At 38.3% G+C, this 24,623-nt stretch overlaps 1 protein-coding gene across 6 annotated transcripts in view; it reads left to right on the forward strand.

Moving 5' to 3' along the window:
• The first annotated feature begins 263 nt into the window (after positions 1-263).
• The window catches only part of ABI1 (abl interactor 1), a 90,361-nt gene continuing 66,001 nt past the window's right edge, over positions 264-24,623 (forward strand). For all 6 annotated transcript variants that reach the window (XM_026672150.2, XM_026672152.2, XM_026672154.2 and 3 more), the window contains exon 1: positions 264-593. In XM_026672150.2, coding sequence (XP_026527935.1) covers positions 477-593 — 117 coding nt within the window. In that variant the 5' untranslated portion in view covers positions 264-476. The remainder of the gene's footprint in view (positions 594-24,623) is intronic.

Below are 24,623 nucleotides of genomic sequence, written 5' to 3' on the forward strand. Positions count from 1 at the left end.
CCTATTCCCTGGCAAGCAGCATTCGCTGGAGAAAAAATTCTGCATTTAAAAAAACCCCAAAACCACGTTTTTACAGTGACGCCTTTGACATTTTCGCTTTGCTTCAGTCTCATCCGGAAGCGGGGGAGCGCCGGAAGAGCGGCACGAGGCTGCCCAAGGCCACGGGCGTGACTACATCTCCCGACGTACCTCGCGGCTGCCTCTTCCGGCCGAGGCAGGAGGGGAGGGGGGGGCAGTAGAAGTAGGAGGGATCCAGAAAGGGAGAGAGAGTGAGGAGGGAGGGAGGGAGAGAGGAAGGAAGGAAGGCAAGCAAGGGAAGGGAAGGGTCGCGAGTGAGTGAGCGAGCGAGCGGGTGGGTGGAGAAAGCGGATCCTCCGAGGTGAGAGCCCTGCGAGCAAGGTTCCCACAATAGCAGGCAGGTCGTGAGCCCGTGGCGCTCCCGCGGTCTCTTGAATACCAATGCGGAAAGGTGGAAAATGGCAGAGCTGCAAATGTTACTAGAAGAGGAAATCCCTTCGGGCAAGAGGGCTTTGGTGGAGAGCTACCAGAACCTCACCAGGGTCGCCGACTACTGTGAAAACAACTACATCCAGGTAAGAGGCCGGGAGAGCGGGGTGGCAGCGGCTCCCGAGGAGCCCCTTCCTCCCTTTAAATGGGCAGCGGGGGATGAGAGAGAGCCTCTGCCTTCCGCCCTTACAATTGCAGGAAGCGGGCACCGACCGTGGCATTTTTGGGGGCTGGGGGAGGGCATGGTGTGGCTCGCAGGTTCCATCCCCACCCCCGCGTCCCACGCTTCTTTGGGGTTTTTGCTTTAAACTTTTAACCAAAGAGAGCTCTTCTCCTCTTCCTCCTCCTCCTCGCCCTGAAGTCCAACTCCACCTTAGTCGCTCTGCTGTTTGCAAAGGAAGGGAAATGGGGGGGTTGGGGAGGGGAGAGAGAGGAGTTACTGTATTTCATCACTTCGGAGTCGAGGGTGTGCCACCTAATAGGTGTTTACTGTAAGGCAGGCTCGGCAGACTTCTGTGGGGTTGTGGATCTTTTGAATGGGGTGTGTGTGTATGTCGAGAAGATGAGCTGCTTTTCTCTGGCGGCCACTGCCATCCTTCCCAGCAGCCAGATTGGGGCGGAGAGTAGTTGTCTCCCAGCATAGTTGGTGGGCACTAGAAGAAGGGGAGGTCCATCCAGAGGCAAAAATAGTTCATGGATTTAACAAGGCTGCTTATTAGCTTTTTCGGGCCAGTTTCCTCCCCCTCCCCCTCCGCCTTCTCATTACTTACTCTTTGCCCTCCTGATAATATCTTAATGATCACGTGTGCGGGTTGCAAAACAAGCATTAAAATAATGCTTGTTCGTGCATTAGAAAAGCAGAATTCCAGCTGGAAATGGAGAATAATTGCATGTTCTTAAATGGTGCTGGGGCATGAATAGTGGCCAGATTTGTTCCTCCTGTTTTTCAAATATGTCAGCGGGGTTGTGGGAAAAGACTGTCATGTAAATAGTGAATAATCATTTGGCTTGCTCATCTGGCAGGATGAATAAATCCTGGTAGGAACTGGAAGCAAAGGAACTGGAGCAAAAGCCTTCCTGCACTTAAGCATGCTTATGGATGCAGCCACTCTTATAAATAAGTTAGAGTAATGTAGTCATGTGAGTCAATTCTATATGGATATTTAATGTTTTGGCATATAAATCTTACTGAGCTAAATGAATTACATTCCTGCATGATATTAAATTGTTGAAATAATCAGCTGGAAAAAGAAGTAAACTGCAGCTGGACAGCCAATCAAATAGAAAGCTATTTCAGCATGTCATACCCTCTAAACAGGTAGACTTCGTGTATTAAGCATTTTACAGCAGTATTTTTAGATTTCATAGGAGACAATTCAGAATGGCTGAATGCTGTATTTATTTAAAATAAATACTTTAAATTTTTAGTTCCAATCACATACTAGTTCATCTCTTCAATGACTTATCAACTGATCTTCCTTTAAAAATATCATAAGGATATGTGGTAAGATAAGATAATCTGATGGGTACAACTTGGGTATTAAAATATAGCCCTATTTTGTACATTCCTGATGGAGGGTAGTACATTTTGGAAAATGTAACAGCAATTTAACAATTCTGAATATATTTTTAGGTAGAAAAAAGTAAATGGGACCTGTTGCATGCTTTCTTATGCTCCAGAAATCTTTTAATCATGCTCATTGTCCATATTGTTTATGCTATCTAATAATATTTACAAATAAAATAGTTTGAACTGCTTATTTTTTTCTATTTTTCCAAATACTGTGTTGAATTCTGGGGATAATATGACTATCTCATTATCCCTTGGATTGTTTTCAATTGATATGCTGTTCTGAATCTATTTAACATTTTCATTGCTAATTTAAGAGCTTGTAAAGGTGCTTTAAATATTGATGATGCCCTAATTGTATTAAAAAAAGTATGCCAAATGATTCTTTTTTTTTTTTTTGAAAAGCAAATCCAACACCTGGTTGTTGGATATACCCTTGAGATTGATAGATCTATGTTGCTTTTCTCTTTAGCCAACCTCTGGTACCAAAATGTGCAGAGTTAGATGAAAATTGTGGAAAACAGGTAGAGGCCATCAGCATAATTAAATATATTTATGTTTTGGGAGGTGAAGACTGAAAAAAAAGATGCTCTCAAACATATGTTTAAATAAATGAGATTTAGTCTAGGGATCTAATCTTTAATCACCGAGTGAAGAATATGGGTTTCTTTATGGAATGATTTCCCTCCAGTAAGTATGTATACATATATGATATGTCTATATTCATTCTCTGGTAAGAAGATGAAAAAAAAAAGATTCTGGTGAATTTGTGCTAATATAAAGATAGCTTAAAAGTGTGTGATAAAGTATAACCCAAACAGTTGACTCTGACCATTTTGGATATGACACAGCAGATTTTAACGTTTTCTTAAATGCTCTAGTAAGATCCAAATAGCATTTTTTATACAAAATATATGCAGGCCTACATCGTACAGGCTACATGGTAGAAAACAAGGTCATTGATCTTAAGAGTGCAGTACAGAATTAATTAAAATCTCAGCTCCAATGTGATTTTGTTGGTCTTAGCCTGTTTCTCTACTTGAGTCCATGAATATCATTGGAACAAATCTTGAAGAATTGCATGGATGAAAAAATGTGGAGCATTGATAAATAATGTACTGTAAACAACATTAGAAATTAGAAAATGTTTTTCTGATATAAATGGACAGGACAAGTTGGAAAATAGGACAACTGGTCTGAGGTAGATACAATGGTGCATAAGCGCACCATCGTGCCTACCGTCCCTGTCCTATTGTTTCTCTTATTCTTTTATTTTTCTTATATGTACCCATTTCATGTATTCACAACTATGTATACACTTATACTTATTATCTTGTAAACAATTGGCAAATCAAATAAATAAATAAATAAAATAAAATAAATAAAATAAAATAAAATAAATTATTTTTGGATAAGTAAGATGCAAATCCATTGTAGTATACAGAGTAACATAATATGTAATTGGTATTTTTGTATTTTTTGTTCAGAAAGGATTCACAATGTATCACAACTTTTGGGCCTTTCCAATAATTATTGGTGTATATCATCTTGAAATCTCCTTTTTAAAACTTCTTTTTTTAATATGAAACATAATAACGGTTTTGAGCCTATCAGTGCAATAAAGGCTAGAATAAATTATATACATTATCTAATATGAAAAAAGTTTGAGAGAAAGCTACCTCCAGATGCCTAAAAGGATTTAGGTTATACATCGGTTGTAATATAAAACTTGTCTTCATTCAACTAAATGCAGAGATGCTCTTTGACTTGCCAGTATGCTTATGTTGGTAATTTAGCATGATTCATATTACAACTTTGTGGGCAATTTTCTATTTTAGTTTAACTTACATTAAAATGTATGCAGTTCCTACAAGAATTCTGAAACACTGATGACAAATAGATTTGTTCTTGCAAATGTAGTCAGATTTGTAGTAAATACCATAATACTTCACACCAGTTGGACACATAACTTTCCCAATAATTTTGTAAATCCACAATGATATAGGCAGCCCGAACATTGTACTGTAAAGTAGTGTTGCTTTTCTTGTTCAAAGTGCATTGAAGTTTATCCAAAAAATTGTGGACAGCAACTCAACTCTAGAGATGGCATTATCTATCTAAACCTCTTTTAATATTTTTTCCCCAGTGGTAAGAGTTAAATTAATTGCTGCTGTGACATTTTCTTGCTCCACCCAAATAAAGCTGCTGATATAAATGCTTCAAAAAAGGCGAGGTTACTTTTGGTTTTACTCATGGGACATATGACAAATACAGTGGTGAGGTAACTGCAACATGTTTCAACCTGTTAGTGTGTGTTTGGTTTCTCCCCCAACCTCATGTATTGTATTTGATACAATTTGTGGTGAACCTATGTGGTACTACTGTTTTCATGTGCTGTGTTCTAATGAAGATTGCATGTGCTGTATTTCAATTTGGAATCTCTTTTTTTTAGTGCTTTAAAAATGCACATGGCTTGAAAAGGAAATGTGAATATTAGCAGCTGGTGAATTGAAAAAACAACTTTGCCTTGGCTAAATTGTACAAGAAATCAGTGGCATTTTAGAGTAATACTTAATTTCGATGCTTTACAAGGGTTTAGTGTAACTCAGTATAAGGTGATAAATGAGTTGATAATACTGATTTGATTTTCCCTGAATTACAGGAGAAGCTGGAGGAAGCCATCTGTTCGACTGTTAGACTAGTATAGTATAAAGATTGTGTTTCAAGGGGATTAATTTGGTGGTAGTGGCGATGTCTATGCTGATGCTGTATTAGAGAATTTAACACGCAAGGCAGTAGGACTATAAAGTGTGCATGCTGGAACTTGGAAAGGTATCAGGATTATACAATTACTGTTTTGCATTAGTTTCAAAGGATATTCAGTCCATTGCAACTGTATTTGTATCCCAATGTACATGCAAATGTATATCCCCAGAGAAAATACTAAAAACAAATTAAGAGGCAGAATGTAAAAAGTAATTTAAAGATCCTAAAATAAATGCCTTCAGAATATTTATAAAATCCTTTTGCTAGAAGTTATTTGGTTGCAATCAATTCACACATTAGCACAAGTGTGTAACTTCAAACACATATATAAATGTAGCAAACAAAACTAGTTTTTTATAATTCTTAAATTGTTGGATATGGGGTTTGGCATAGTGTGAATGTCTACCCTTTTGTGTTGCATTTCTGGATTGGCAAGACACTTGGGCCTGGCATGGCACAATCAGGAATAAGCAAATATTACTGTTGTTAGTACAACAGTATTTATTAACATGTCTCAAACAGTATTTCATTTGGGGGTTTCCTCCCTCTCCCAAAATGATTGGTTGTCGGGGGTTGATTTAAACATTTTAACATACACAATCTTGAAATTCGTTATGAAAAAGATGTGGTCGGTGACAGAACCTGGCTGACCTTGGTTAATACTGAAAAGGTTCAATTGGGTGGACCTGATTATTAATAACTGGAAAGGGAGACCATCAGAATTATAGGATAGAGTGGGAATTTGATAAACATCCTAAAAAATGAAATAGGAAAGGACTCCTGTATTTTCCCAGGAAAATTAAACCTGTAACCTGTATTCCTCTTTCAAAGAGTTGACCTCTTTGAAGGATTCTTTATCTTTGTCTTACGTGTTTATAATTTACCTGACACTTGTGTTTGCACTTCCATAATTGTGATACTGTATATTCCTCTGGGAAAGAAAATACAATTTGAGTTTAGTATCACTAAATCATAGTGTAGCTTGCTTAGTTTTAACTTTAACTTAAATCATTGTGTTCTGTAAACAATGCTTATTGTTTATCCAGCAGTTTGTTGGATAAAACATTATTAAGCCTTGATGTAGTATAGTGTATAAAACTTTGCCTCAGAATCTTGGACACAAACAGGAATAATTTTTTGGAACTGAAGCACTTTTTTCTCTTAATCACAAATATGATCATCCACTTTTTACCAAATTCTGAAAGACACTTTTGACATGCTGAGTTCAGACAATGTCTTATTAAAATCAGTGGGTAAGTTTATTTCTGAGAAGTTTAAATTGAATATCTCTAATATATAAAGATCTTTTGTACAGATCTTTTGGACCGGAATCCTTTCTGTATCTTAGGCTGCTGAAGCTAAATTGCTAATACCGTATTGCAGTGGCCCCCAACCTTTTTTTGCCGCGGCCCGGTACCGGCATCACAAAATCATCTGCGGCCCGGTACCGGCATCACAAAATCATCCGCGGCCCAGTACTGGCACCAGCATGCATGGCAAGGCGAGCCGAGCGACTGGCCAGCCAGCCGTCCCCTGCTTCTCCCCGCCACCTTCAACTCCTCCTTTGTACCTGTGTCGATGGGCTTCGCGACAGCTTTGGGACGGTCGCTCGGCTCACCTTGCCATGTGTGCTGAAAGAATCCTCGCGCCTTAGTTTTGTTCGAAGCCGCCCCCCCCCAGTGAAACTAAGGCGCGAGGATTCTTTCAGCACCCAAACGCCGCTTTCTACCTGGAAAAGCTCACCGGAAGCACTTTTTCATCAAAACAAGATGGCGGCGTCCAGCAAACCGGCGGCCCGGTAGAAATTGTTCCACAGACCGGTACCGGTCCGGGGACCGGTGGTTGGGGACCCCTGCCGTATTGTACTAGAAAGTAACTAACAGCCAAGCAACTAGAGCAGTGGTTCCCAAACTTTTTCAATCCACCGCTCCCTTGGTGCTACAAACTCATCCTCGGTGCCCCCCACCCAAGGGTGGGATTCAAATTTCTGTGGGCATGGCCTAATTTGAGGGTGTGGCTTGGTCACGTGACTGGGTGGGCGTGGCTTGCTGGTCACATGACTGGGTGGACTGGCTTGCTGGTCACGTGACTGGGTAGGTATGGTTGGTAGTCATGTGACTGGGTGGGCATGGCCAGGTGACTAGCAAACAAGTGGTCCTCACTTAATGGCCGGTTGTTTAGCAAGTGTTCTAATTTATGACTGGCCTCTCCAGAGATACTTGACCTGTTTTTGGAGTTTTGAAAGCCATGCACACACATACACACACACTCCCTTATAACCCTGCTGGAGCAGGTCATTGGACTAGAATCGGCAAAGCATCTCTGATTAGATTCTAGTAGTGAATAAAATCTAATCAGAGATGCTTTGCCAATTCTTGATTTGTTTTATTTGTATCTCTTTATTTTATGTTGTTGAATTGCATTGACATGTGTGTCCCTTCTTGTGCACAACCCAGAAGCTTTTGTGATTCTTTGCAGCAAAAATTACCAACCTCTGGCTTTGCTCTACTTTTCAAACATGCCACCACTGCCGCGTTCCCAGCCCCACAGGTCCACCCCATTGAGCCCACTGAGCCTGAGAGGGAAAGAGAGAGAGAGAAAGAGAGAAGGAAGAAAAGAAAGAGAAAAGGGAAAGAAAGAAAAAGGGAGAAAGAAAGAAGGGGGATGGAAGGAAGGGACAGAAAGAAAAAGAAATAAAGAAGGAGGGAGGGAGGGAGGAGAAAGATAATGCGATATCTATTCTAGTCCAATCACCTGCTCCAGTAGGGTTAGGAGTGTGTGTGTGTGTGTGTTCTTGTAATTTACCAGTACTTTTTGGTTTTGCCTTCTTCAGAATTGGCACTGTAATACATTGGGGAAAAGTAATTTTTAGGGTGGAGATCTGGTCCAATGGATTCTGTTTAAAGCCTCAACAAAATGTGAGAGCTTCCTGATAGTCTGGACCATGTTTCATCCACAAAACCTTTAAAAGAAGCCAAAGATGTTTCAATGTGCTGGCAAAGATGTTTCAATGTGAAAAACGGCCTCAGTCTAAACTAGGCCTCATTTCAATCTGATGCATCAGGTCTCTCTTCGCCTCCCTCCCTCCCAGACTGGCTTTGCTCTTCTTTCCCAATGTGCCTGTGGGGCTGGCGCTTCGAACATGGATGGAGAGAGAGAGAGAGAGAGAGAGAGAGAGAGAGAGAGAGAGAGAGAGAGAGAGGTAGATAGGTAGGTAGATAGATAGATAGATTGATAGACCTTTTGGATAAATATATGGGTAGGTAGGTAGATTGGTAGGTAGGTAGGTAGGTGGGTAGGTAGATCTATATTGGTAGATAGGTAGGTAGACAGAAAGACAGGTAGGCAGGCAGGTAGGCAGGCAGGCAGGCAGGCAGACCTTTTGGATGGATGGATGGATAGACAGATAGACAGACAGATAGATCTATATTGGTAGGTAGGTAGGCAGGCAGGCAGACCTTTTGGATGGATGGATGGATGGATGGATGGATGGATGGATGGATGGACGGACAGAAAGGATGCAACAGCGGCGGCACTCTGGGAAAGTAGAGCAAAGCCAGAGTGGGAATTGAAGTCCACACAAGTTGCCACGGTTGAGAAACACGGGCTGAATATATCAACCTAGCCATTCTGGTTTAGAGTTTAGCATGCTGTTTGATTCTGGCTTAGTCAATAAACCATGGCTAAGATCTTCCTGCTCCTTAATGCAGCTGCCCCTCTGCCCCTTCTCCAGCCCCCTGCCCCAGTTCTTTCTTTGGCATCCAATTTTGCCAACCTCCCAGGAGCAGCGATGCAGCCGACTTCACCCTCTTTGCTTCAACCCAAGGTCCACTTCCATCGGGCCAAGCAAGGGGAGGTACTTTGCACAAGCTCAGAGACTCCCAACTTCGGGGAAGCGTTCCGCCCATCTTTACACTCCACCCGGGAGGAGGAAGGCATGTGGAAGCACCCCAGACTGGCGGAGGCGGAGGGAACCATCACTTGGAAACTAAGCAAGCAAACAAGCAAACACAGGGCTTAGTTGGAAGAACCGGGCTGCAGAGGGAGGCTAGGTTCTAGGTCCAGGATGGCCACGTAGAGCTGAACCGAATCGAGCCACGTGCCTTGGAGAGCCGCAGCTGCACCTACCCTCATCCTATGCGCAAGCCCGGCTGGCTGGAGAGGTGGAGGCCATACACTCCCTTGTTCTCCTGGGAAGGGGGTCCTAACACTGGACCACCCACCCCTTCCACTGCGCGCCTTGGGAGGGTTTTACTTTCGGGCCTTCTGGCGCTCCTCCACCGCTTCCACCGGAGAGGGCAGCCTGCAAGCTAAGGCGCCCCCTAAGGCACCACCCACCTCTCTCTCCCCCTGCCAGGCTTGGCAAGACTCACTATGCGTGGGTTCCACATTTGAGGCCCTGGCTATGGAGCGATGAAACAGTCAATGGGCTGCATAGCCGGCAGTCAGTGAGCCTGCGGGGCCGGCGCCTCGAACGCCCCCCTGCCACCTCTTAGCGCCCCCTTGCCAGCTCCCTTGCCTCTTAGTGCCCCCCTAAGGCATCCAACCACCCCCCAGGGGGCGGTACCACCCACTTTGGGAACCACTGAACTAGAGTAACTATGTCAAATAAACAATGACCAAGGTTTCAAGATAGTAATACCCATTAAGTCTCATATGTGCTGATTATTTGAAAAGGCTTGTCTGAGATGAGTGAAAAGGGAATGCTGGTAGCAACCATTTGAAAGATGCCCATGGGGTCCAAAGATAGTGTTATATTTGAAGAAACCAAGTGTGTTTCAGGTATAGGACTGTATGAGGAACTGAATATAATAAAAGGAAACTAATGCAAATGCAGTGAGGATTTCAGAATCTCAGTAAGGATGGGGGTATTTGTAGGCTAAGTTATTATAAATTTCCAGAATCTTGTGAGACACAGGTACCTGGGGTGCTAGATTTCTGCTATAAATAAAAAGGTAAGAGTTTTTATTTAATTTTTGCTATAGCACGCTGACCCTTACTGATACGGTGTACATTTAGTAATACAGTTTCTTGTTGGAAAAATACCAGTTTGGAATCATGGGAGGAGACCCCTAATTAGTAGGTCTAACAAAAGGAGGCCTGCTATACTTGTTTATGTCGTATCCCCTATTTTTTGCAGTATGAGATCTCGAAGTGTAAATTAATCTTGGATCCAATAGTGAGTCTTCCCTCCAAATCACAATCTAGTAACTGGGCGGGGCAGAACAACTTTTTGCTTTACAGTTATCTGGTTCACTTTTACATTTTGGCTTGTTCTAATTACATTAGCCAGCTCCTCAAATGTTAAACCACATACTGTTGCAAAGCAGGGGAAAGAGCTGGGTTGACAGAGCATATTAAACTGGAAGCAAAGAAGGGTCGTCATAGTTTGCCTAATTGGTGATTGCTATTAGTGATTAGATTCAAATATGAGTTAGGTCATGATTTGCTCAGCCACACTTTATTGAATAAATCGCAATGTTGCCAAAATGTAAGCAATAACAATAAAATAACAAATGGTTATTATCTTTAGTTGGTCTATAATACATCATTTGTAATTTAATAATTTTAGAAATATAGATCGAAGAAAGTACTTTTTAAATTTTAAGTTGATCGGATGCATTGTTTTAGTGCTTTACAATGTGCCTAAGGAAAATAAACTAATTAAATATCGTCCTTGTTTGCAAATTCAGTTGGGTTAAAATAACAAAATGGTTCTAACTGATACTCTGAAATGTGTTTTTTAAAATTACACATTAAACAACCACTGGAGTCTACCAATTAAGTAATATTGTTGATGATATGTGAAAAGGTATAATTCAGAAACAAATAATGGGTTCATGAATAAAAGAAAGGTGGTGTTAATGATGATTACAGTAAATAAATGTTGAAACAAATGTTTAAAGTGTGTGATTTATCTATTTTGGAAAAGGCAATATTTTCTGTTAATTAAAGGATTTAATCATCTATGTTGCAGTGACAGATTTTATGATACAATAAAATAATTTGAAACTCAGGACAGTGAGATGGGCGGTGAATTCAATAAAAGATAATAAAATATTTTATTTTGTTTATATTATTGCAATGAATTAATTAGTAATCCAGTGACTATTTATAAATATAAAATATAAGACTGATTTCTGTCTTTCTTTCTTAGTCTGTATTTTTCAGTTTGTATTTTTAGTTTTTAAAGCAATATTTTTCTTTAAGATTCAATAAAATCTTGTTGATTATCCATTAAATAAAATATATAAATATTAAATATTAATTTTAAACCATGATCTGCATCATACTGCTTTATTTTTTAAAGTTCCACATTCTTTAAGTTTGTACCATGTCACTCCTAACTTAATTTTTGCCATGGTCTAAAGAAAAATATTTATACCAAACTGTCTTGGATAATGTATTAGAATGCACATCCTGTTTACAGAAATCAGTTGCAGACATTTTATTCTGGAAAAGCATTTTTTCATTCTGCTTTTCAGCCAAAGAATTTCCCAGAGTGGCTTACAATCAATAAAGTAAGGCAATCTCTTAAAGTAAGACACATATTTAAAAAGTGTAAAATATATGATAGAAAAAGTAAAAAAAAAAGGAAAATAGGAAAAAACCCACATTAGGCCAATGTTTAAAATTAAAGATTATGTAATCACAGATATGTGTATCTTCTTTGTTTCTGCAGCATATGATTAATTTGGTTGGTATCTGGGAAATTTCTATACATTACATTCTAAACAGAGAAAAAAATTGTTCAAATGTAATACAGGTAGTCCTTGACTTACAACAGTTCATTTAGTGACTGTTCAAAGTTGCAACAGCATTGAAAAAAGTGACATGACCATTTTTCATACTTATGACCATTGTAGCATTTTTATGGTCATGTGATTTACATTCAGATGCTTGACACCTGATTTATATTTATGATGGTTGCAGCGTCCTGAGGTCATGTGATTCCCTTTTGCGACTTTCCCTTCAGTGGGGAAATTTAACAACCGGGTAACTAATTTAACAACTACAGTGATTCACTAACAAATGTGACAAATAAAGTCATAAAATGGGGCAAAAGTCAACAAATTTCTCACTTAGCAATATAAATTCTTCTCTGAATTGTAAGTCGAGGACTGCCTATACCCATTAACAGCCAAATGAGTGATCTGTAAACCTTAGCAATTTACTTATTTTCTTCCGGTAGTGAAGTTGTCCTATCTGAAGTTGGATGATCTTACTTTTGGAACAACAGCAGCTAAAATACCTGTAGTATAAAAATTTATGAAACAAGAATGTAGAGTGAGAAATTCAATTTAATTTAACTAATATTGCATGTTCATTCTGATTAAAGTGCAAGAAATGTCTTGCTACGGTAGGATTAGATCATGTAGCATCACTGAGGCCAAACTGGATCTGTGAGTGAACAGAATGTAAGCTTAGAAGTTTTGGTTCCCATGGCGATATTGGGAGGAAAAAAAATATCCTACAAAGGTCTCTCAAACTGCCACCTGACTATAAAATTCAGAACTTTTCATACAGCAGCACATTTGTATGCAAGGATTTCCTTTCGTTGGATCCAGTGCAGCAGAGTGGGAGGGGTTGTAGTGGTTTGATGAGTGAGATATTTCAAAGGTATTAAATATTTAATGACATCTTCATGCAGTAGATTTCGTATGAACTGATGTTTGTATTCAGTGCATCTTCAGTCTTGTATACCCCCCTTTTGTATCAATGACTGCTTTGTCACCAGTTTGAAAGAGTAATTTATTAAGGGTACATCTGTCCCAGCTTGTTTTTAAAAGATCTGTGTATGGAAAGCCTAGAGTAGTCTAGAGTAACCCTTCTCTTATCTCTTGGCAGATAATTACTGTTTGTTGATGTGCTGGTTTCTTTGTGAGATTTGGTGTTGCTCCTGAATCACTGCTTTCTTGTAGAGATGTCAAATTTTCTGAAATTTTGAAACTATTAAGGGGGAAAGAAATGGAAATTTGGGGAAATGTCTGGTAGGTGGGAAATATCGTCCCATTTGGAAATTTGGAAAGTAGTCCCAGCCACAAAAACCAACAGTCCCAGCCACAAAAACCAACACCGCACCCAAAACAACACATAACGCCACCATCAATCTCCCTCACCAGACTCAAACCCAAACCTACCCCATAGACAAAAGGCAACCACTGTCCAGAAACCAGACCACGGCTGCATCACCAGCTGCTACACACCCCAACCCCCAAACCAAGCAAACTGACACATGCCATGAACACACAGCCAGGCCTCAAACTCAGAGCCAAACCAAAATCCGGAACATCACATCATAGCCACCCTCTCAGGATATCACATCACGGAACTCAGGAGGTTACACCACAAAACTTCAGGATGTTACAACACAGCCAACAACCCAGGAGATTACAGTACAAGACCCAGGATGTCACAACAATAGAACTCAGAAGGTCATCACATAGCCCATTACCCAGGTCGTTACAATACAGGAGGCTGATAGACACACAGCCAATACCTCAGCCACACATGTTCTTAAGAAAAAGCCAGCCAATCTGCAAATATCAACTCCATCAACCAATCAAGAACTGACAACACAGCCAAACTCCCCACCAGTATATATAGGAAGATGGCAGCTCCGATCATGCTTTGTTCGCACAAGCACAAAGGCGAAAGCACCAGTTTGAAGATGGCGAGCGGGGCCTCATCGAAACGTTGTCAAGATACTCTCAATCTTACAAGGGAAAAGACCCGAACATGCCAAGTCCTGCATACCTGTACCTGTGAAAATCTACGAAAACATATGTATGTATGTATGTATAGATAGTATGTATGTATGTACAGCATATGTATGTATGTATGGTGTTCAGCTTTGTTCCGATATTTTCCCACGTCATTATAGTTGTAAAGCTTTTAAAGTTGTAGCAACATTTCGACAGATCTCATCTGCCATCATCAGGCTTCTGTATAGTGTTCGTGCTCATACAGAAGCCTGATGATGGCAGATGAGATTCTGCCAAAATGTTGCTACAACTTGTAAAAGCACAACTATAATGACGTGGAAAATACCTGAACAAAGCTGAATACCATACATACATACATACATACATACATATACATACATACATACACACACACACACACACACACACACACACACACACACACACACACACACATATATATATATATATATATATATATATATATATATATATATATATATATTCTTAAGTTTTCACGGTACTTACATGTATGGCCTTCAGCTTTGTTCGGGTATTTTCGGGTATTTTCCCACGTCATAGTAGTGGTGCTTGCTACAACTTTAAAAGCACCACTACTATGACGTGGGAAAATATCCGAACAAGAGTAACTTGGCGACGTTTCGGTGAGGTCCCACTCACCAGCCTCAGGCTGGTGCTTTCAGCTTCGGGCCAGTGCAAGCAATGTGTGATCGGAGCTGCCGTCTCTCTATAAATACTGGTGGTGGGGGCTGATACATTGGACAAACCATCATACATTGGACAAACCAACAGGAGAATAAATGCACGCATCGCGGAACACACAAACGCAGTCAGAAGAGAAGAAAATACTTCCTCCCTCTTCCAGCACCTTAAAGCCACAGGTCATGACATGAATTTCGAAGGAACCAATTTAATATCCAACACTGAACACTCCAGCAAGAGAATAATCAGGGAAGCCATCGAGATAGAGAAACACCCCCATAACATGAATAGACGGGACGATACCTCCCGCCTACCAGACATCTGGAAGCTAGCCCTCACCAACAAACGAGTCCCAGCCACGAAAACCAACACTAGACCCAAAACAACACGGGACACCACCGCCAATCCCCCTCATCAGACCCAGGCCCAAGCCCATCCTATAAACGAAGGACAACTACCATCCAGAAAGCAGACCACGGCTGCTTCGGCAGCTGTCGTACCCCCCGACCCCAAAACCAAACAAGCTGACACACACCAAGAACACAGACCCAGACCCCAAACTCGAAGCCAGACTAAAACCCAGAATGCTACATCACAGCCACCTGCTCAGGATATCACATCAGAAAATTCAGGAAATTACACCACAAGAAGTCAAGAAGTTGTAACACAGCAAATGACCCAGGATATCATAGCACAAGACTGAGGATACCACAGCAATAAATCTCACAAGGTCATCACACAACCCATTACCCAAGCCATTACTACACAGGAGGCTAATGGAAAAGAGATCAAAACACAAACGACCCAGGAGATTACAACGCAGGACCCAGGATACCACAACAAAAGAACTCGTAAGCCCATCACACAACCCATTACCCAAGCCATTAAAACACGAGAGGCTAATGGAAAAAAGATCACTACAAAACAAACAACCCAGGAGATTACAGCACAAGATCCAGGATATCTCCACAACAAAACTCACAAGGTCATCACACAGCCCATTATACCAACATCAACTCCATCAACCAATCAAGAGGCAGCAGCGCAGCCAACCAGCCCAGCACACCAACCCCCACCACCAGTATTTATAGAGAGATGGCAGCTCCGATCACACACTGCTTGTATTGGCACGAAGCCAAAAGCACCAGCCTGAGGATGGTGAGTGGGACCTTGCCGAAATGTCGCTAAGATACTCTTAATCTTACACAGGAAAAGACCTGAACACACCTAGACCTACATACCTGTACCCGTGAAAATCTACGAAAATATATATGTATGCATGTATGTATGTATGTACATACGTACATACATATAGTATATGAATGCCACTGCTATTGTGTATATCCTTCTTCCAGGACAATGAGGTCAAGTTAAAAAGAACTCAACCATTAACCTTTAGATGAAAAGTCAACAACAACAAGAAAGACTGTGAGCAAAAGAGGACTGAATGTTTGCTTATGTCTTGAAAGTTATTGGTTTCCCACTCAGATGGAAATGTATTCTTGTGCTCTTTATTTAAGAGTTATATTTTGTAGTGAATTCTTACCATAAGAATTTTAGTAAGCTAATACTGTAACATAAAATTTATGCTAGTACATTTTTGGTGAAGTAATTTGGGAAACAATATATGAATTTCATAATATACTTTTTTCTATTTTTCTGGAGGAAACTAAGGAGATTTGGAGAAAATGGAATTTCTCTCTTCCATTGATTTCTGGTTTTTCCCCTGTATGTTCACGTTGGTGGGTGGCACTTGGTCCCCTTGTACAAGAAATATTATTTGGTCTGCCTCCATCTAGAAGCGAAGCTACATTCTCATTGCTGACCTTCCAAAATCTACTTCAGGCCAAATTCTTTCCAGACTGCATTTGAAGAATGAATGGTCACTATCATACTTCTGAGCCTTTTTGAAGTGTTATATGTTATTCTTCTTTGATTATTTCAGTAGTATCAGAATTGTTTTCTAAGTCATGCAGTATAGACACAATAAACAATTCTGTTTTCAACCTTATATTATGGCTTCTTGCTTTTGATTATCTTATATGTTATCTCTATGCCTTTCTCAACAATAATTTGGGTATTAGGCAAAAATATTTCAAAAATTTCCAGACTTTTAAAGGATGGTAGATGTTTGAAAAGGATACTTCTATTTTAAATTTCTGTCTTAAAGAAATATTGCTATGTTTTGAAGCTTAAAAAATACTATACTTGCATCTTGTTATTTATATTTTTGTCTTTTATTTTTATTTCTTTTAAAAATATTTTTATTTTTATTTTTTGTTATTTATTAATTCAGCCATTATGGTAACATAAATATACATGGAAGCTCCAGGATATAAATTATGTACATAAAATAAATAATAAATCACCTTACATAAAATGCAGGTACATTGCCTACTGAAAGTTACCCAGGCTATCCAATTTGATTGTTATAGTTTGACTGAGTGGTATCATAGATGGAGACTTTCAATGTTATTATAGCGTAGCAATACTGCAACAAATATATTTATCTCAAGTCCAGCTTTTCATAATGCCATTCCAATGAAAATAGATTGACTATTATTTTTGGTTGTTTTATTTGAAAGACCAAATAAAAATAATCTATCCTGGACTAAACAGCATTCACATTTTTTTTCCTGAAAAAATTAAGAGAAAAGCACAATATCTATAGAAATTCTCAAGTCATCCAAGTCATGGTTGTCCCAAAGGTGCTTTTTTAAGAGGCAACTGGACGTTCTGGTTTTTCTTCGAAGATGTTTCATTTCTCAACCAAACAGCTTCTTCAGCTTTGACTGGATGCTAGGGAATGGAAAGATTTATATTCTTTGCAGACAGCCGGTCATTTGCATTCTTTTAGCGGGTTGTTAAGGTCACATGGAGGTTTATCTGTGTCCTTAGGGTCACCTGGTAGTGCAAATGGGTGTGGAATTTTCTTGGAACTGTTGAAAGGACTGTATTATAGACTGGAGATAGATGATATTGGCCCCTCTTTGGCCCCTCTTTCAAACCAGCGGTCCAAAATATGGTCTTTCTTGCTCTTCAAATGCGTGGCCTGCATTTAAAAGACACAGCCCACTGTCTTCTTTCACGGTTTTGATGCTATGGTCACAATTTAAATTTTAATACCCTCAAGGCATATGCCCTGAGTACAAAGATAAAAATCCATTTTTAATAACCCAGAAAGGAATATTCAGAAATACTTAAATAAGGTAAAAATGGGAGATCTTAATTAAGAATTTTGGAGAGCTGTTATAATCCAGCTTTCTTAATGCCTTCCAGATGAACCATTGCCATACTGGCAAGGGATTATGAACTGTAGAGTCCACATTTAGTTGAGAAAGTCTGTTATACTGTAGCTTTTTTTAGCAGGTAGTATAAAACAGATAAAAGGTCTGCACATATACTTCTTTCTTATAACTGCTTATGATTGGAATGCGAACACAATCTGAACAGGAGACATTTGGAAAATAAATTTTACACACACACACACACACACACACACACACACACACACATATATATATATACTTAAGTTTTTGCGGGTACTTATATGTATGGTATTCAGCTTTGTTCGGGTATTTTCCCACCTCATTATAGTTGTGCTTTTAAAGTTGTAGCAACGTTTTGGCAGAATCTCATCTGCCATCATCAGGCTTCTGTATTGTGTTCGAACACAAGCCCCCACCCAGTCAAGCCGCACTCCCACTGGCAGTTAAAAGAAAAAACAGCTGCAAGCTCACATTACTCCAAGAAGCACAAAGCCAAAGACACAAGCCTGAAGATGACGAATGAGATTTCATCGAAACGTCGCCAAAATACTTCCAATTTTACGCGGGAGAAAACCCGAGTAACCAAAGATCCACATACAAATACCCGTGAAAAGCTCAGAAAACATATATACATATACATACACACACACACACACACACACACACACACACACACATATATACACACATACATATATATAGGTGGCTTCCTAACTCAGTGACTCACACTTAAGTCACCAATTTTATTCTTTACTCATGTAGAAATTATAGTACTAAAGATTACACAGAAATGTTGGCAGACTTCACTGGATGAGTGGATGTCCTCTGCTCTTCAAGAATTGGCAAGTTTCATCTTAGTCTCAGATATGCCTTCAAGCCTTCATTCTAGAATTATAATATGGTAATCCTATAATATTTCTCTGAAATTAACTTGATTGAATATAATGAAATGGAGTAAATAATCGATAGAACACATAAGATTGCACATTAGATTTCTAAGCTACTGCTTACAAAATGGGGGAACAGATCTATCCTAAAATTAATAGTTGGATTGTTTGTGATAATTTTATACTTTTATATGGTTTGCTCTTCAAACTGAAATACTGCATAGGGAAATATCCTTATTCTTTTTGCACATCTGTGATTTCATATGACAGAAAAAGTGCTTGAGAAGTTGAGACTCAATAGTGCGGTATAGTTAACTGCCTATAAGAGTGTGTAATATAAGCAAGCAGAGCATGTTTCAATATTTTTGTCACCTGGCAGATACAGGAATAACTGCAAAGTTCAGATTACTATCATGCCTTGTGTAGTACAAAGTTTATTTATTAGATTTTATCCTTCCTTTATTCCTTTTTAAGTAACTCAAGGCAGTGAACATACATAATATTCCTTCCTCTTTTCCCCCCACAATAAGAACCCATGAGGGTGAGTTGGGCTGAGAGAGAATGACTGACCCAAAATCATCCAACCGGCTTTCATGCCTTAAGTGAGCTAAACTTACAGTTCCCTTATTTCTAGACCAGTATCTTAATTATTCCACCCAACTGGTTCTATTATCTTATTGGAGAAAGTATTGCTTCTTCCAATATTATCCATCTAGATGTATTGAACTACAATTTCCACAGTTTGGCAAGTATAGTCAGCATGCATTATGCAGGGCTAGGATCCATAGTCTATGTGGCATACAGAGATGATTGCATTGATATCAGATGAAGCCTTCAAACTAAACATTTCCCACAGTTTCAGTTTCTGATGAAAAATATAAGACTATTCTTGGAAATTGAAAATCATTCCGGAAAGTAATGGCAAACTATTGTCATTTTTTTTTTTTATCAAGGAAGACACATCCCAAGACATATCACCAGGAGTTGAGTGAATCCAATAATTTTTATCTTAATTTTTTTTTTAAAAAAATCCATAATCTTCTTGACTGAATGATCTCCTATTGTTTTTTGGAACAATCTGGAATTTGAAATCAACATCTTCCCTTTTAATGGAGTGATGTAAACCCAGGCTAGGCAAATGGAAAATATGTCTTTCCCTTTATACACAGCTGCTGCATCTGTGGACCATTGCTTTTAGAAGTACTCATCACAACCTTGGGGACTTCTCTATTCTAGAAGTAGTCAAAAGATCCTCAGCAGCAGATGTATTGAAAAACGATGCTCAACCAGCTTTGTGTCCAGTGTTTGCATTTTCCAAATGTCAGTTAATGACAATATTTTTACTCTGCAAATATGAACTCTTGATATGTTGCATAGTAAAAAAAAAGGATTAAATAGCAGATACTTTTGCTACAGTGCTTTCTTGGAATCCTTCCACCCCTGCATCTGCAGAGACCAATTATTTACAGCTATATAAAACCAACTTCTTTCTCTGCTTAGAAATTTGTTCCTCTTAAGTGAATGGATTCTTGAATATTTGTGAAGTATCATGCTCCTAAGAGTAATGATACACTGACTGAATTCACATATTGGGATAAATACGGATTGTTTACTATGTTTTATTGAATAAATTAAAAATTTGTTAATTCATCTAACATACTAAACCAAAAATGAGTTTTATTAGCTGAGTTCATGCTGTGTTGTGGTACAGTTTATAATTTAATCCTCATAAATACATATTGTTTTATTATTGGCCTTTAGACTTAATCTTTTTCTTAAGTTGGTGAAGGATTTTTTTTTTAATATACTATATTCTACTGGTAATGAATATGTGTTTTACAGAAGAAAAGGTTATAGTACCAATATGGAATTAACTGATATTAGGGCCTATTAAGAACTTAATGAATGATTAGTAGTAAACATAAATCAGTATAGAACAATGTGGATATCCCAATAGAGAATGGGTTGAATGGGTGGATAGCAAGTGGTAATCTATAAATGATTAGGCATAATAGTAAATAATGTTTGGAATTACAGAATCAATGGCTGGTTTCAAATTCTGGCAGATGCGGCCTTGGTGTGTTATAGTACAAGACAGCAAGTTGGATGACGACTAGATTTGGTTCTCAAACCTTACAGTATTTTGGTCCCTTACTTGGCAATTCCTAGTCCAGGAGTATGTAGAATGGGGTGAGCCTTGTGGATCTGAAATAGAGGGCATTTACTTTGGACAATGTACAGAGGAGTGGGATTATGAAGACTGTAAATGCAAAAATAGTTCACTGCAGATTTGTTCCAGGATTGGTCTGGATAGGCTTTTCACCCTGAAGCTCTCTCCAAATTGTCATCCCTCGAATTTGCTGACAGTTTGACAAGTCCTAGTTTGTAGTAAGAGCATACAATCATTTTTGAGTGAAAGAAAGTAATTGAGAGAGAGAGGTATGCTGTTCCTAGTTTCTCTCAGGCTACATCATCAACATGCTGTCTGTTGTGTTCTATTACTGTTATTGTAGTGCTTAAAATTTATTATATGAAAACCTATGGGCAGAGTGATACCTAAACAGTGGACAGATCAAACAGTAAGTTTGGATATTCAGGTGCACATTCTTAAAGTAGTATAGCTGATCTTAGAGTGACAGGGTGGAATAGCTTTGAAAAATAAATATCTGGGAGAGAAGCAACCAGATGAAAATTGGAACAGTGGCCTTGCTTGTCTGCCTGTATCCTCATAAATTCTCTTTTCCATTGCCCTTACACACACATACACACACTCCCAAAATTGACTGCTGCCCCAAACTCTTTGTTGTGAAATTTGAAGCTAGAGCTGCTAAGAAATAAAAGTGTACTTCACCTTGCTTCAGTACGGCATCTCCATGGCTATACTTGAGTTTTCTGAATTCAGTTCTAAAAACTACCCCTTCCTTATTGGTCAGTATTAAAATATCCTTTTATAATCTGATGTTTTTCTGATACCATGGGCTCAGAGACCTAATTGTATCTGAAAGACATCAGCTGTCTGGGAATGTGTTTCTACCATTATTCAACATAAAATTATTGGAAAATAATGCAGGCTGTTTTGCCATTTTGAGAAGGGTATTTATTATATGTGAGGTGAAAACTTGAAAGTTACCACTTGTTTAGAGATTGGATTAAAATGTTGTCATTTCCCCTGCTAGCAAGAATATGAGGCATAATTTTGTTTTTGTTTAGTAATTCCTGCTCTAACTGTAAATTTCCAGGATATCTATATTTTGTTTTTTGCATCAGGTGTAGTACTTTTGCATATGAAAGGCAGGATAACAATCTGAAATACGAATCAAGCATACTGAGTGTTTTATTGTCAGGAAAAGTCTAGAGATACTTTGCAATCTGCAGATGAAATAGAGGGGGAAAAAAGACAATTTAAACGAAAGAAGACAGGGAATGAGCAATTAATATTTTTGTATTGTAACAATGAAAGGTAATTGTGGATTAGCATTAGTTGAATTGCCATTGCGTGTAATGTAAAGCCCTTATTTTTTGTACAAAGTCATACACTGCATTATGGAGATTTAATTTTCTCTTAGCCTGTTATGTGAAAGTTCATGATTAATATTATGCCAACCCAGCCAACTGTGGCTTATCCAATAAACAATTCAAGAAACAAGTTCATAAATCCTGCCCATTCTTATCATAGCTTGAAAATAGTTGTGTCCTGTAAGGTTTTTGTTTTGTAGTTCATTAAGAAAATATTTTCTACAGATTAGACATAAGAAAAATGATAAATTACAGTGAACTATTAGACAACGAAGGGAAATTAAAGTCAAATCAAGAACTTAAAGAAAAGGGAATTATAATTGGTTGGTGGCCATATTTACAAATTCAAAACAGATATTAAAAAGGCTTAGAAGAATTCGGATTTGACAAAGGGCCAAATCAATTAGATAAAATACTAACTGGACCAGAATAAATATATCTAAAGCATACAAATACCTATTAGACTTCAAAATGGAAGAAGAAATTGTGAAGAGCACCATGATAACATGGGCGCAGAACTTTGGATGCAACATAGATTTAGAAGAATGGGAGAAACTATGGAGCATAAATTACAAATTAACGATATCTTTGTCATACAGATAAAACTTGTACAAAATGTTTTACCAGTGGTACCTAGCCCCAATGAGATTGGCTAAGATATACCCTAATACAAGCTCAAATGGTTGGAAATGTCAACAAGCTGATGGTACTTCTATCATATGTGGTGGTTATGCCCCGAGACCAAGACCTATTGGACTAAAATTAAAAATTGGTTACAGGAAATTACATAATACCAAATTGAATCTAGACCAGAATTCTTCTTACTAGGAATGATTACAGATCAATATATATATATATATAAAGTGTATCATTTTACATATTCTAACAGCAGTCAGGACAGCTTTCACACAAATGTGGAAAAGCCCCAACACCCTAATGAGGATCTAGTCCAACAACAAATAATGGAATGTGCAGAAATGGACATGCTCATATTAAAAATGAAAGAGAAGGAGGACTCCCGAGTACTATTTAATCTGGCACAAATGGTATGAATGGGTAGAAAATAGAGATGAACTATAAGAGACTTGTAGATATGTAAATATATATATAAGTATATAATATAGAACTAATTATAGATTAAGATAACAGTTATTGGTGAATGTATATTAAATGGATTAGGAATTATAAAATAACAATTCTTGTAGATGTCAAAATGCTGTTGAAAATGTGAATATGATAGCAATAATAGCAATTAAAACAATATCATTAAAACTAACTGATGTCAATACTAGTAGGCAAATACTTTTTCCTCTTGATCCAAAAGTTGTTTCCAAGTAGAATATAAAGGTTCTATGCATACACTAATTGTCATAATTTTTCAACAAACATATTATTTTAGTTCTTAAAGATCTGCAGTTGTTCATGAATGATGAATCTCTGCGGTTTATTCACACTCGTTCTGTACTGGTCTTGAAGATGTACTTATCATATACTAAAGGGTGACATAAGTGTATAGTCTTTGGATAACTTCATCAGTGTGCTTTTCTTTTATCTATTTTTCTTGACCTATGTACACTGTGAACATAGCAGAGTCCAATATATTTTATACACACATTAAAAACAGGTTAGCTATATTGACCAATTATAAGAAATTCAAAATCCTAATGAGTCACAACTTTGCATAGACCAGTTAAAAAATGGAAAACATGTTGGCCTTCCTCAGAGGTTCTTCAGGTTGGTGCTTGTTTGGAGATTCTTCTAAAATTATCTACCATCTCATCTACGATATGCAACAGATTTACACAATCCAGTTCAGTGCTTTTTGTTACACTGTAACACGTATGAACATTTTTCATGAACATTTTGTAAGATTGCCTTGTTCCTTGGCAGTCTAGTCCACCAGTAAACAACGATAAAGCTTTGTCATGGATGATTTCTGCAAGCAAATAAACATAATGGCATTTTAATTTCAAGCCCCATTAGTAACAGACAACAAAAACAAAATAGTACACCATTTCTGTAAAAACCCTGTGAAATCACAGAAATCTCTATCCAGTAGTTTCATTTATAATCAATGGCTTACAATCCAGGTTTGATTGTTCCTTTCACCCTCTCAGTTCCTACAGACATATATTGCCTGAATGTATGCCTACACTAAAGTTATCTTTTATAGCTTTATGTTTCTCCCTAGAGTTAATTCTAAACATTGTTGACTTGTGTCTGGCCTTTTAATTTCACTGTGTGGCTGCTGGCTATGCTATGTCAGATGCTGGATAGTGGTGCTGAACCAATCTGTCTGGATAAGCTAGTTAAACATGAAAGCAAGTAATTTGGTAATGTGAGATGTTGATATTGTAATAAGCTATTGATATGCTCTGTTTTTGAGTCGTAACTAAATCGGATTCACTTATCATCAAGCTACAGTTTGTTTTAATTGTGTTCTTTTTTAGTAAGTAATAATATCTGAGTATGTCAGCTTCCTTCCCTCTTTAAGAGCTGCCCCTAGCTATTAAAAGTTTGTCTACTTTTGTGGTAGGGAGTTACATATTATTTTGTTTTCCTTATTTTTCAAAAATTCCATTCTCCCGGTAATAAGGCCCTCTCAAGAAAATACATTCAGTGGGTCAGTTAAAAGTTTTCTTGATGGCTTTAGCAGTTGCTAAATTATGGATTGCTTCAC

Source organism: Notechis scutatus, chromosome Z (genome assembly GCF_049901735.1).
Source record: "Notechis scutatus isolate UNSWTSFEM ecotype Mainland chromosome Z, rNotScu1.2, whole genome shotgun sequence".
NCBI lineage: Eukaryota > Metazoa > Chordata > Lepidosauria > Squamata > Elapidae > Notechis > Notechis scutatus.